Here is a 15489-nt window from a genome sequence, read left to right as displayed (position 1 = left end):
TTGGTTATCTGTGGAGATTCATTATTTATGTTAGTCTTTTACCTATCTCTAAAGGGTATTGTTTGCCTTTATTGTTGTTAATTTTTAGGATTTCTAGTTGGAATATTAATATACCTTCAGATATAGCATTTGGAAATATTTTATCCAATTCTATTAGTAACTTTTAACTCTGTTTACATTGTCTTTGGATATACAATATTTTCTTTTATTTTTTAGGGAGTTTGTATATTCTTCTGTTGCCTGTGCCATTGAAATCATATCCAAGAAATCACTGCCAATTTCAATGTTGTGAGGTTTTATGACCCAGATTTTCTCCTAAAAGTTTATAGTCTTAAGATTTATATTTAGGTCTTTTATCTAGTTTGAGTTAATACTTGTATGTGGGATTAGGTAAGGGTCCAATTTTATTCTTTTCCATGTAATTATTATGTTTCAACAATATTTAGTTAAAAGATTATTATTTCCACCACCAAATCTTCGTGGAAACCTTGTCAAAAATAACTTGACAATATAGGGAAGAAGTTAGCTCTAGGCTTGTATTTAACTCCAATGGTCTATATATCTGCCTTTAGAACAGTACCACACTGTTTCAATTATTGTAGCTTTATATGGTTTGAAATCAGAAATTATACATCTTCTAGCTTTGTTTTTGCTTCGAGATTGTTTTGGGTATCTAGAGTTCATATTCCATATCAGGATAGATTTTTTTCTGAAAAATAAATATATGATAGTTTCACCTAAAAAAAAGAAAAAAATATTCTCTGGTAAGAAAGAAAGCAAAAAGAAATATTGAAATGTTATCTTTAAGTCATCAAAAGCTTGGTATCAGACAAATGAAACTGTTATGTGAGATTATAATTTTTAATTTTGGATAAATTGCTATAATACTAGATGTCAACCACTAAGCCAAGCATGGGAGGGAGGGATGGGGAGAGAATGGGGTGGGGATCGGGTGGGGGCTGTCTGGGCGATGTGTGCATGTATGTCTACAAAAGTTTGTATCCCACTATGATGTATGAATACAGTGCACCAATAAAATAAAAAAAAACTAGTGGAATAAAAAATAAAATAAAATAAAATAAAATACACAGAAGCCAGATGTGGTGGTACACACCTGTAACAGCAGTACTTGGGAGGCTGAGACAGGAGGATCACAAGTGCAAGAACAGCCTTGACAACTTAATTAGATCTTATTTCAAAATAGACATTTTTAAAGGCCTGGGTATGTTGCTCAGAAGTAGAGAATCACTACATTCAATCCACAATAATGCCAAAGTAAACAAATAAATAAGAAATGACAGTGATCAATGTGAAATCAATGCAGATGACAACTCTTTTATTAGAAAGAAAAATTAGCCAGGTGGCACACTCCTATAATTCTAGTACTTGAGAGGCTAAAATAGGAGGCTCATAGATTCAAGACCAGCCTCATCAATCTAACAAGACCCTGTTTCAAAACAAAAAATAAAAAGAGCCGGGGTGTGACTTGGAGGTAGAATTCCCCCGGGTTTAATCCCTAATACCACCAAAAAGAAAAAAAGAAAAAGAAAGAGAAGGGGGGGGGGAGAGAGAGAGAGAGAGAGAGAGAGAGAGAGAGAGAGAGAGATAGAGAGGAGAGAGGAGAGAGGAGGGAGGAGGGAGGAGGGAGGAGGGAGGAGGGAGGAGGGAGGAGGGAGGAGAGAGGAGAGAGGAGAGAGGAGAGAGGAGAGAGAAAGGGGGAGAAGAAGGGAGGGAGGAAGGAAAGAAGGAAAGAAGGAAGGAGCTCAATCCCCTAATTGCTTCTGGGATCCCTAAAGTTATACTGTTCCTTGTCCTTCCTCATTCTAACCTATTCAGATCTTATTTTATTACTTAATGTTATATAATAAAAAAAATCTGACTGGTCAAATTTTCCATTCCTGGGAGGTAATCCCTAACCTCTTAGAATTTCCTTAGTCACCAGGGTTATCTTTTTTATTCACAGTGGATTCCTCAGATCACACTTGAGTTCATGCTAGTGAGAACAATCCCCGGGCTGGGGGATTGGTCATTAGAAAGATCAGCTACATTATTAGAGTTGGGGCTTTAAGTCAGGTGATACCAGCCTATCCTTTTGGAGGAAAAGGGGGCTAGAGATTGGGTTCAACTACATAGCCAATAAACCAATCAATCCATGCCCATGCATGATAAATGTGTACCATGCCTATGTATAATGAAAATGGTGGACACCAAAGTTTGGTTATACTTCCTAATTGGCAAATACATAGATGTGCTTATTGAGAGAGTAATGTGTCCTCTCCACCAAGAGAGGACACAGAAGTGCCACATTTAAGACCTTCCAAAAGCTCAGCCTATAAGCTCTTCTTTTGGCTAGTCTTAATTTGTATCCTTTATAATAAAGCTGTAACCATAAGTCTAGGCTTTTTTGAGTTCCATGAGTAGCTCTATGGAATTATGAAACCTGAAGGGATGGTAAGAACTCTCAAATTTGCAGACAGTTGGTCAGAAATACAGGTGGCCTATGAACTCCCAGCACTTAGGGCTGGTGTCTGATGTGAAGCCAACCTGCTTGGGGACTAGGCCCTCAACTTGTGAAGTCTGCAGTAACTCTGTGTAGTCAGTGATGGAAGTACATCACATTGTTTCACTTAATATCTTTCTTTGCTTCATTTTTCTCATCTGTAAATAGAGATAACCACAGTATGTTTCACAAGGTGTTTTTTTTTTTTTTTTTTTTGGTGGTACTGGGGTTCCTGGAAGCCCTTCTACCTCCAGGCTACACTCCCAGACCTATTTTTACATTTTTATTTGGAAAGAGGGTCTCCTAAGCCAGCGCGTGCGGCTGGCTTCGAACCTGCGCGATCCTCCTGTCTCTGCCTCTCAAGCGCGGGGATTACAAGCATGCGCCCCCACGCCCGGCCTTCACAAGGTTTTTATATGAAAAAAATTAATCTACATAAAACACTTAGAATAGTGCCTAGCACATATTAAGTACTATATAAATGCATTGGGTTTATTTCTTTTTTTTTTTTTAAATCCTGGGGATTAAATCCAAACCTTATACATGCTAAGCTAACACTCTACAATTGACCTACACCCACAACCCTTTTAATATGTTTATTTTCTGACAAGGTCTCACTAAATTCTCCAGGCTAGCCTCAAATTTGTGATTCTCCTGCCTCATCCTCCTGAGTAACTAGGATTATAGGCATGCACCACCATACTCAGCCTTGAGTTGCTGTTTTTATTATTAAAATCCAGAACTGGTTAATATAGACATTAGCAGGCTTTTCTGCTAAGGTCTAAACAATAGAGGAAAGACTGGCTTCCAACATTAGTCAAAAAATGTTAACAACACTAATCACACAGATGAGGCTGACATTAGCCAGATAATGTTCTGAACACAAATGACCACTGCTGATTTGGATCTCATCTTGCCAAGCTCAGACCAGCCAGTCTGCACTAGTGCCAGAATATTACATGCTTTTTGTAGCTCTGAAAATTGTTGCTCTAGGAAGACTAGGTGCCTTTCTCTGAATACTGAGGCAAGTCACTTCTAAAAAGAGGCCACAAGAAGAATCTTAGTGTGTCGAACCACTCGTGACGATGCACAGTGAGCCTGGACAAGGGCACGTTTGTCACTTTACCCACCTTAGCTGTTTACCACATTACTATATATTAAAGTGTTCTGCTCTGCTCGTGGGTGACGAGAACCCCCTTCCAAAAAAACTCATTCCATTGTCTTCCATTTTCCTGTAGTTTAGAATACATTGGAAGTGTTCCAAATAGTTGCTGAGACCAGAAATAAAGTTCTTAACAGAAAACTGCTTGGAGCTGTTTTCAAGTATTATGATTTAATCCCTCTATTTCTGACTTCTCTTGGTCACTTTCCCTTCCCAGCTACTTCTCTGTGAGCTTTTAGAAAAGGCTAGAAATGTTCTCCCTGCCATCTTTCATTCTAAGTTTCTACTTATAAAACCCACTCTTAAAAACTAGGCGCCTTATCCTATGACATGAGAGAAGAAAAAACAAAACAAAACAAAATTAAATGGTACTGATGGAAGATTTTTCCTGGCAATGCTAGTATAATCCGAAAGTTCATGTCACTGCTTCATCTCTCATCAGCAGATAGCTTGAGTTGCTAGGAGCTGTTAAAGAAAAACCCTACAAGAAACTCAGCTTGCTTGCTCGCGCTCTCGCTTTCTTTCTTTCTTTCTTTCTTTCTTTCTTTCTTTCTTTCTTTCTTTCTTTCTTCTTATAGTACTGGGGATGGAACCCAGGGGCATTCTACCTCCAAGCTACACACATAGCCCTATTTTTTATTCTTTATTTTGAAACAGGGTCTTACTGGGTTGCAAAGGGCCTCACTAAGTAGCTGAGGCTGGCTATGAACCATGGTCTTCCTGTTTCAGCCTCCCAAATGCAGGTATTACAAACATGTACTACTACGGCCCAGCTTTCCTGGAACTCTTTAAAAGCTGAGTTTTGAACCGGGCGTGGTGGTGCACACTTGTAATCCCCGCACTTGGGAGGCTGAGACAGGAGGATTGCGCAGGTTTGAAGCCAGCCTCAGCTGGTTTAAGAGACCCTGTTTCCAAATAAAATATAAAATAGGTCTGGGAGCATAGCCCAGAGGTAGAAGGTCCCTGGGTTCCATTCCCAGTACCACCAAAAAAAAAAAAAAAAAAAAAAAAATGCTGAGTTTCGCTGTGCATGGTTGTGCACACTTGTAACCCCAGCATTTGAGAGGCTGAGACAGGAGAACTGCAGTTTGCAGACAGCCTCACCTACTTAGTGAGGCCCTCCACAACTCAGTAAGAGAGCCTGTTTCAAAATAAAGAGCAAAAAATAGGGCTGGGAGTGTTTCTTGGAGGTAGAAAGCCCCTGGGTTCTACCCCCAGAAGGAAGAAGGAAGGAAGGAAGGAAAGAAAAGAAAAGAAGAGATCCAGGAAGCACTCTCCTACAACTTCCTTATCCTTCTAAACTGACAAAACAGAGGTAACAGGAAGCATCAGCCTGTCCAACCCAGGACTAGGATCAGACTCCAAGTCTTCCTGCTTCAAATCTTGTGCTTCTATCTACATGACAGATGATCCCCTTCAGAGCTAAAATTCTGTATTATTCCTAGGCAAGAAGATAAATAAAGATAGAAACTGCCTCATTCCTGTAAAAATAGTCTTCTCTACCACCAGACTGGTGCTTTCAACCAAGATTTCAAGAAAAAACATTGTCCTGGGGATCAGAAGGTCCATATTTAAGTTCTGGCTCTATTAAGTGCACAATAATAAATAAGTATTTTATAAGGCAAGGCCTAAGGTTCCTCATCTAGTAACCAGAAATGCTGGGGATAGCTTATCTTTAACCCTTCTTAGCATCAGGACTGTTACATTTTGGATCTGGAACATCCCCTGAGTGCTCAGAGTGGGGCTTTAGGGATGTGAACAGGAGATCATGAGGCTTCCACCTCAGCAGTGGATTGATCCACTGATGGCCCAAAGTGCTGCTGGGGCGGGGGGGGGGGGGACCTAGCTGAAGGAAGTAAGTCACTGGGGATGTCCTTAGAAGGCTTTATCTTCTCCCCACTCTTTCCTCTCCATCTTCCTCCCCAGCTCCCTTTTCCTGCCTGCCAGGAGCTGCTCAGCTTTCCTTCCCAGGTCTTCCCAACATGGAGCCAGCCAACCATGGACTTTGAAACTAAGATGAAATCAGTATTTCTGCTCTAGGGTGTGTGTGTGTGTGTGTGTGTGTGTGTGTGTGTGTGTGTGTGTGTGTGTGTATTTTACTGGGGAATTAACCCAGGGACATTCTACCTCTGAGCTATACCCCCAGCTTTTTTTCATCTTTTTATTTTGAAAAAAAAAAAAGTCTCAGTAAGTTGCAGAGGGCCTCATTAAGTAGCTGAGGTTGGCCATGAACCTGCGATCCTTCTGTCTCAGCCTTCCAAGTACTGGGGTTCGTAGCCTATGCCACCATGCCCAGCCCTCCTTCCCCCCAACCCCACCCCAGGTATTTTGGTCACAGCAACAAAACACTAACAGAGGAACTAGCTAAGAGACCCTGGGAAGAGACTGCCTCCAATCTTGCTGGTAGCAAAGACAGCTCTAGCCACAAATATAAATGGATAAGACGCTAAAGCCCTGTTTACCCTTCCCTACCAAGTCTCACATCATTATACACATTCTTCACTTGGTAGTCTGAAGAAAATGCTTCAGAAAGAAGATGGTAGTCATGATTTAGTAGCTTTATATAGGAAAAAGAGCTAACGTTTTCATTATTAATAAGTCCCACATGAGTCAGTAGAGTGGCATGACGGCTAGAGGCTCAAGCCTCTAATCAGATCAGACTACTTAATAGCTGCACAGGCTCCAGAATGAGAAGTCCATGAATCAGCTCAATGCTGTGAGGATCAAACCACATTTGGAGTAAGGCCAGGACCAAAAAAACATATTAACACAAATATTTATAGGCAAGAAACCAAAATGAAGAGAAGGCTGAGAAAAAAAAAATTTTTTGTCCAAGAACTAGAGCTATTCAACCTGAAAAAAATAAGACTGAGAAGACAACCCATCTGTATTTCTACCCAATCTTCATTGGTTTTGTTTTGTTGTTTTGTGGTACTTGTGATGGAACCTCAGGGCATTCTGCATTCAAACTATACCCCCAGCCTATTTGATTCTTTTGGTTTTGTTTTTAATTTTTTTTTTTTTTTTTTTTTTTTTTTAGTACTAGGGATTGGACCCCAGGGGCATTCTACCTCTGAGCTGCACCCCTAGCCCTGTTCATTTTTTTTTTTTAATTCTTTATTTTGGAACAAGGTCTCACTGAGTTGTAAAGGGCCTCACTAAGTAGCTGAGGCTGTACTCGAACTGCGATCCTCCTGTCTCAGCCTCCCAAATGCTGAGATTACAAGCATGCGCCACCACGCCTGGCTTGATTCTTTTATTTTGAAAAAAGATCTAAGTTGTGCAGGGCCTCACTATGTTGCTGAGGCTGCTGTGGCTGGCTGTGAAACTGAAAGATCAGGGGCCTCCCAAGTATTGGGATTACAGGGTTGCAATACCATGCCCATCTCCACCCAATCTCTGAATCGTCTGAGACTCAGCACAGCTGTGTCTAAAAGGATAGCTACCAAAGGGGCTGCCTCCAGAAATTAGCAAGCTCCTTGTTTCTGGTGATGATGCAGCAGAAGCTAGAAGATTCCTATGGGGCGGGGAGAAGTAGAGATAGGCTGAAATTGGAAGAGCTTTCTGATGAAGGCCAACTCCAACTCTGTTTAGAGAACTTCCCCCCTCCCCAACACAATGTTTCTATTTCGTGAATGTACATAGAATCATTTCATAATTTGCTTTTTACTAAGTATTTTATGTTCATGTCCTTTTTTTTTTTTTTTTTTTTCCCGGTACTGGGGATGGAACCCAGGGGCATTCTACCTCCGAGCTACAACCTCAACCCTATTTTTAATTCTTTATTTTGAAACAGGGTCTCATTGAGTTGAAGAGGGTCTCACTAAGTAGGTAGCTGAGGCTGTCTGAAAACCACAATCCTTCTGTCTCAGCCTCCCAAATGCAGGGATTACAAGCGTGTGCCACCATGGCCCAGCTTGTTCATGTCCTTTTAAGGCCAACTCACCACCTATCTTCTCTCTTCTCTAAAACATCTAATAACTAGGACTGACAGCCAGGCTGCCTATTACCTTCTGAAGACTTCCATGCCTTCCACAGGTCCTCCACACTGATGAGCTTGTCCTCACCATGGAAGGTGCTGTGCTTCACTGTTGGGTCGTGGTAATTGAGGTCTTCCCTCAGGAACTGCAAGGAAAAAGCACAAAGGTCACAAGGATCCCTGAGAGCCTGCCCACCTTCACACATGGCCAAAATGCCTCTTGCTACCCACAACACCTTCCATTTACCCAGTGTATGTGCATCACATCACCCATCTGTCTTTCCTTGTGCCTATGTCTTAGCTGCCATTGAGACAATCTTTTCTTCTTTGTTATATGTTCCATTTGAAAAAATAAATGCAAAATTATATATTTTTATTTATTTATGAATTTATTTTTATATTTTATAGAAATTATTCATTTTGCTTTTTTAATAGATAACACATGACAGCTAACTAAATTTCAATACAATAGAAGAGGGAAGAAGAATTAACTTATTTTCTTTTTTTTTTTTTTAGTGGCACTAGGGATTGAACCCAGGGGCCTTCTACCTCTGAGCTACATCCCCAGCCCTATTTTTATTTTATTTTTTTATCTTGAAACAGGGTCTCACTAAGTTGAAGAGGGCCTTACTAAGTCGGCAAGGCTGGCTGAGAACCCTCAATCCTTCTATCTTAGCCTCTAAAGTACAAGGATCACAGGCATTCGCCACCACACCTGGCAACAATTTTTGAGTATGTCTTAAAACACTAAGAAATATTTCAAGAACTTTCACAGTATTCTCTTGTCTAATCTTCTCAACCAATGAATTATCACATCTATTTTACAAATGAGAACAGTAATGTTCTCATAGATAGTACAATTTTCCCCAAATGGCATTAAGTTTAGAAAGATTATACATACAGCAGAGTGTGGTGGCTCACATCTGTAATCCCAGTACTTGGGAGACAGGAAGATCACAGGTTCAAGACCAGTCTCAGCAAATTAGTGAGACCCTCAGCAACTTGGCAAAACTCTACTTCAAAATAAAAAATAAAATAGGGCTGGGAATGTGACTTGGAGGTAGAATGTCCCTGGATTCAATCCCCAGCACCAAAAATAAAAGGTGGGGGGAGAAAAAAAGGAGGGAATGTAAAGTAAGGTTAAATTATTACAGTGATGACTTTAAAACATGTCCACAAATTCTTTTGATAATCCTCCCATCAGAGATGAATTTCCAGCCAAGGCTGGTGGCACACACCTGGAATCCTGGTACTTGGGAGGCTGAGACAGGAAGATCACAGGTTCGAGGACAGCCTCAACAAGTAGTGAGACTCTCATCAACCTACCAAGACACTGTTTCAAAATAAAAATAAAAATAGGGCTAGCGTGGTGGTGCACGCTTGTAATCTCCGCGCTTGGGAGGCAGAGACAGGAGGATCACGCAGGTTCGAAGCCAGCCTCGCTGGCTTAAGAGACCCTGTTTTCAAATAAAAAGAAATATAAAAAATAGGTGTCTGGGAGTGTAGCTTGGAGGTAGAAGGGTTTCCAGGAACCCCAGTACCACCCAAAAATAAATTAATTAATTTAATTAAATAGGGCTGAGGGTATAGATAGGATATAGAATTCCCCTGGCTTCAATCCCCAGCAAAACACACACACACACACAAAACACACACACACACACACACACACACACACACACACACACACACACTGGATTTCCCTCCCCTTAAATACAGACTAACATTAGTGAATTATTGCTAAGGTCCAAATGTTAACCAGGTATAGTGGTATACTCCTGAGGCTAACTAAAGCAGGAGGATTGCAGGCTCAAAGCCAACTTGGGCAACTTAGCAAGACCCTGTCCCAAAATAAAATATAAAAAGGGTTGGGGATATAGTTCAATGGTAGAGTACCCCAGTAATGAAGAAAAAAAAATCTATGTGTTAAAACTTAGTTCCCAACTTCCGGGAAGATGGCGACCGAGAAAAGCGGGGCTTAAGAGCCCCGCTAACAAGCAGTCTCCATTACCACAAAACCAGCGCCTTTCATAGCCAGAAAACACCATCACCAGAAAAACAAAAAAACCACCAGGCTCCAGAGAGAAAGCGGACTGAGAACAGAGCTCAGGGCCACAGAGGAGACACACGCACCCGAGGACGCGGCAGCAGCGCCATACTGCCGGTGGCAGCGGCGAACTCAACGGACGGCTACAGCAAGCCAGGTGAGCCGCTGCGGAACAGCCAGGCGGGATCTTTTGGCGCAGAGAGCATTTAAAGCTCCCAGTGACCGAGTTCAGCACATGCTGCAGGGATTCAGAGTGGAAATCAAAACCAGAGAAGAAAAAATACGCCAGCCTCACGGCCGAGGGCGTGGCAGCGGCGCCATATTGTTACCGGCGGCGGCAGCAGCAGTGAATTCAATGAGTCCAGTACAGCTACATCTGCGTACTCAAGAACAGTGAGTCAAATTGCGGGCCACAGAGGAGAAATCCCAGTACTGTACCTCCTGGGACTTGACCCAGTGAGGGAGTGGTGGTGGCAGAGATATCACACCATAGGAGAACGTGCAACCTGGCACCCCCCCCCCCATAGTTTAAAGCAGCCTCTATCGACTCCCTGGGTCGGAGATTCTGTGATACAACCCAGTAAAGGAGTAGTGGGGTCTGAGATAATACAGACTCGAGATCCAGAGCACCTTAAGTGAAGTCATAGTGACCCAAGGGAAGAACCAAGAGAAGGTACAAACTTCCGAAATCATGGGAAAGAGGAATAACACTGGAGTAATGAATATGCACAACCCCACAACATCAGAACCCAATAAAACAGAAAATCAGAGATTTCTAGAAGATCAAATCAGGAAAATAACTGTAGAAATAATAGAGGTGCTTCGAAAAGAACTCAGAGAGAGCCAAAAAGAGATAAAGGATGCAATTAATGAAGTAAAGGCCTCAATTCAAAGCACAAACAACCGATTAGACCACATGGAGAACAGAATCTCGCTCTTAGAAGATGAGCAATCCAAAAATGAACGCATAGTTTCTAATCTAGAAAAAAATATCCGACAGCAGGAATCTAACATTGAAGAAATATGGGCCCTTCTTAAGAGAGCTAACCTAAGAATAATTGGAATAGAGGAGGGAAAAGAAAGTGAAACCAAAGGGATCAACAATCTCTTCAAGGAAGTAATAGCAGAAAATTTTCCAAATATAGAGCAAGAGGTTGATACACAGATCCAGGAAACTTATAGAACTCCCTTTAGACAGGATTGGAGAAGAGGATCCCCACGCCACATAATTGTCAAAATGACCACTGTGGAAGCCAAGCAGAGAATCTTAAAGGCAACAAAAACAAAGGGCCAAGTGACATTCAGAGGCAAACCAATTAGAATCACTCCAGACTTCCCAAACCAAGTCATGAGAGCCAGAAGGGCTTGGAGTAACATATTCCAAACTCTGAAAGAAAACAACTTCCAGCCAAAAAATTTCCTACCCAGCAAAACTTTCCATCAAATTAGATGGGGAAATAAGAAGCTTCCATGACAAACAGAAACTGAAGGAATTTATGTCTTCAAAACCAGCGTTAGAAAAAATACTCAAAGAGATTAACTACAAAGAAGAAATAGGTAACACACACCAGAACCAGAGAAACAAGAGCTTCCATCCAACAGACAACTAAGATTGGTTATCTGTGGAGATTCATTATTTATGTTAGTCTTTTACCTATCTCTAAATTGTATTGTTTGCCTTTATTGTTGTTAATTTTTAGGATTTCTAGTTGGAATATTAATATACCTTCAGATATAGCATTTGGAAATATTCTATCCAATTCTGTTAGTAACTTTTAACTCTGTTTACATTGTCTTTGGATATACAATATTTTTTTTTATTTTTTAGGGAGTTTGTATATTCTTCTGTTGCCTGTGCCATTGAAATCATATCCAAGAAATCACTGCCAATTTCAATGTTGTGAGGTTTTATGACCCAGATTTTCTCCTAAAAGTTTATAGTCTTAAGATTTATATTTAGGTCTTTTATCTAGTTTGAGTTAATACTTGTATGTGGAATTAGGTAAGGGTCCAATTTTATTCTTTTCCATGTAATTATTATTTTTCAACAATATTTAGTTAAAAGATTATTATTTCCTCCACCAAATGTTCGTGGAAACCTTGTCAAAAATAACTTGACAATATAGGGAAGAATTTAGCTCTAGGCTTGTATTTAACTCCAATGGTTTATATATCTGCCTTTAGAACAGTACTACACTGTTTCAATTATTGTAGCTTTATATGGTTTGAAATCAGAAAATATATATCTTCTAGCTTTGTTCTTTTTCAAGATCGTTTTGGGTATCTAGAATCCATACTCCATATTAGGATAGATTTTTTTCTGAAAAATAAATATATAAATATATGATAGTTTTACCTAAAAAAACAGAAAAAATATGCTTTGGTAAGAAAGAAAGCAAAAAGAAATATTGAAATGTTATCTTTAAATCATCAAAAGCTTGGTATCAGACAAATGAAACTGTTATGTGAGATTATCATTTTTAATTTTGGATAAATTGCTATAATACTAGATGTCAACCACTAAGCCAAGCATGGGAAGGAGGGATGGGGAGAAAATGGGGTGGGGATCGGGTGGGGGCTGACTGGGCGATGTGTGCATGTATGTCTACAAAAGTTTGTATCCCACTATGATGTATGAATACAGTGCACCAATAAAATAAAATTAAAAGAAAATTAAAAAAAAAAAAAAACTTAGTTCCCAAGCCAGGTATGGTGGTGTACGCTTGTAATCCCTGTGCTTGGGAGGCTGCGACAGGAGGATTGCACAGGTTCAAAGCCAGCCTCAGCTACTTAGTGAGGCTCTCAGCAATTTAGTGAGACCCTGTTTCCAAATAAAATATAAAATAGATCTGGGAGTATAGCCTGGAGGTAGAAAGCCCCTGGGTTCCTGACTCCTGGCTAGGACACAGTGGTACACACTTGTAATCCCATTACTTGGGAAGCTGAGACAAGAGGATCAGAGTTCTGAGGCCAGTACAAAAAAACCCCAAAAACAAAAACAAAACTTAGTTCCCAGGGTGTCACTACTTGGAGGTGGTACAATTGAGAGGTGGGGCCTTGTGAGAGGTCCTTATGTTGTTTGAGACGTGCCATCAAGACAGGTCAACTTGTACTCTCTCTGAGACTGCCCACACCTCCATTCTTGAATGGGTTTGTAAGACCCCAACATCTTCCTCTTCCTCTTTGCTTCCTGACTCCTGATATAAGGGGTTTGCTTCACTACTCATTCCTACATGAAACCCAAAGAAATTAGGACACTCAGGTTTGGATTGGAACCTCCAGAACTGTAGCCAAAATAATTTTTTTCTCTTTATAATTAGCTCAGGCATTTTGTTATAGTGATGGAAACCTGACAAACACATTACTTTTAGGAGTAGAAATGCTAAAATCTGCAAAGGAGCTTTTCTGCCATTGCTAGATAACTCCAGGAAGCCATCTGATAAGAGATACCAGCTGCTTAGAGGGAACCAACAAGAATTAGATCACTTTTCATAGTCCAATTTGATCATGAGATATGTAGAGAATAGAAAAGCTTACAGAAACAAAGCACAAAAAGTATCATTGCAGGGAGTCCCATACAGGCCCCAGTGGTGCCACAAAGTATGCAAAGAAGAAGGAGAGTCCAAAAGCAAGGCCAGCATGAAGATGATGCCAAAAGACGGATATGGCAGATAGATAACTCTATGTGAAGGAAGGGCCAGACCCTGTATGGAACCTCCTTAGAGATCAAAGTGTGACTGCAACAATCAGGCCTGAAGACTCAGGAAGGCAATATACTATAAAGAGTTCACAACCTGTACAAACAGGCCACTTACTTCCTGATTGGCTTTTGGTAAGCTACTAGGCCTCTTGACTTATTATCCTCTCAAATTGAGGGTTAATCATCACTACAAACTGATACATGTTTGCAGAAGTCATAAAGTACCTTTGCATGGGTTTTTATTAGCCTGCAGAGCATATTGTAAAGTTAAACCTAAGTCTAGCTTTTCAGATTATCTTAATTTTTTTTTAAAAAAAAGGATCTAGTAATACGAAACACCAGTAACATCAGAATTTTATATAGGATTTATAGAGGCTTGACGGTAACAATTTGTTTGAGGAAAATAGCAACTGACCATGTCAAGGTGGAAGAGTTAGTTTTTTTTTTTTTTTTTTTTTTTTGGTGGTACTGGGGTTCCTGGAAGCCCTTCTACCTCCGGGCTACGCTCCCAGACCTATTTTATATTTTTGAAACAGTGTCTCTTACGCCAGCGCGGCTGGCTTCGAACCTGCGCGATCCTCCTGTCTCTGCCTCCCAAGCGCGGGGATTACAAGCGTGCGCCACCACGCCCGGCGGAAGAGTTAGTTCTAAGGGAGCTAATGAAGGCCTCCCGCCCCTACCCCTTGGCATCACTCTTGGACCCATATATCTACACGACAACAATCTGCCACAGCGGAACAGCAGCTGCCCCTCCTGAAGAGTTACGTGCTCGCCAGTCTGAACTGCTTCCACTCAGGTTCATGCACCTGCATCTATCCAGTCCACCGTACCAGTTATGGTACCCTCAGCCCTCAGGGGCATCAAGTTCATGATTCCTGCTGCATGCAAAATCACTATCCATTTTAAAGAAAAACTCAAATGTTAGTCATGATTATTATTAGAAGGAGGGTGAAATAAGGACATAAAAGATGAAAAGGTGGCTTTATCTATGTTCCTACAACTCCTGTGCATACCTTTATCAGTCTTTTATGAGTCTATCTTCCCTGCCAAACCATCTACCCCCTGATAAAAGCTCCCAGTGACCCAGTCATAAACATAATATTCAAGAATGCTATATTAAACTACAACTCTGATGTCCAAAATACTAGAGATAAGCATTCCCACATATTATTCTGAACTCTGTCCTACATCCAACTAATAGCTAAAGTCTGATTTAATACAAAGTTCAAATGCAACAAGAATTAAAAACAAGACAAGAAGCTTTGGGGGTTTTTTGGGTGGGGGAGTAGGCTGTTTGTGTGTGTGCGGTAATGGGAATTGAACCCATGGGCATTCTAACTCCAAGCTATACCGCCAGACCGTTTTTGTTTCGTTTTGAAGTAGGATCTCGTCAGGTTGCTAAGAGTCTCACTCAGTTACTGAGGCTGACCTGAAACCTGCAATCCTCCAGTCTCAGCCTCCCAAGTACTGGAATTACAGACTTGAACCACTATGCCCAGCTAACAGGCAGCTTTTGACTCCCACAAATAAGGATTTACTGTTTTAGATTCAGAACAAGTGGCTCCTCCCTCAAGAAGATCCAAGAAGGCCTGCCTCGCCATGGGGAATGTAGCATTGGCTAAAACTGCAGCTTGCCTAAACGCCAAGGCGCCAGCTGTCACTAGGTATATTTAGCTCTATGAGCTCAGAAAAGTGATCTCCGAGGAGGTAGCACAAAGCACACAACCCCATCACAAGTGTTAAGCAGTAGTGAGGATAGGAACAGAGGAGAAGAAAGACATCTCTCTAGAAACCCCACAATAAGGCCCAGCCAACAACCTCAGGGAGCAGAAATCACTGATGAAAGCCTAGAAGAGCAGCACCTCTTCGGATGCAAAGATTTGGGCAACTCTCCTGGGTTCTTGCTTAAAACCAATTAACTCCTCCCTCCCCTATCCAACCCTGCTCCTTACTACTTACTTCCCATACCTCTCAAACCAAACCACAGCACCTCCACTCCCACTTTCCCTGCAACTCCATCCTGTTGCATTTAAAAGCCAAAAGTCAAATGCTGCAAACTTCCAAACTCTTGTTCATCTCCTAGACATCCAGCAAGGACTCT

General features: G+C 41.1%; 1 protein-coding gene across 7 annotated transcripts in view; it reads right to left on the bottom strand.

Moving 5' to 3' along the window:
- STIM1 (stromal interaction molecule 1) overlaps positions 1–15489 on the bottom strand; it is a gene marked incomplete at both ends in the record, with an annotated part of 251029 nt that overhangs the window by 62217 nt on the left and 173323 nt on the right. For all 7 annotated transcript variants that reach the window (XM_080705393.1, XM_080705395.1, XM_080705394.1 and 4 more), the window contains one exon: positions 7673–7787. In XM_080705393.1, coding sequence (XP_080561519.1) covers positions 7673–7787 — 115 coding nt within the window. The remainder of the gene's footprint in view (positions 1–7672; positions 7788–15489) is intronic.

Source organism: Muscardinus avellanarius (genome assembly GCF_963383645.1).
Source record: "Muscardinus avellanarius genome assembly, chromosome: 1".
In the NCBI taxonomy this organism is placed as follows: Eukaryota; Metazoa; Chordata; class Mammalia; order Rodentia; family Gliridae; genus Muscardinus; species Muscardinus avellanarius.
This window is presented reverse-complemented; position numbering and strand designations above follow the sequence as displayed.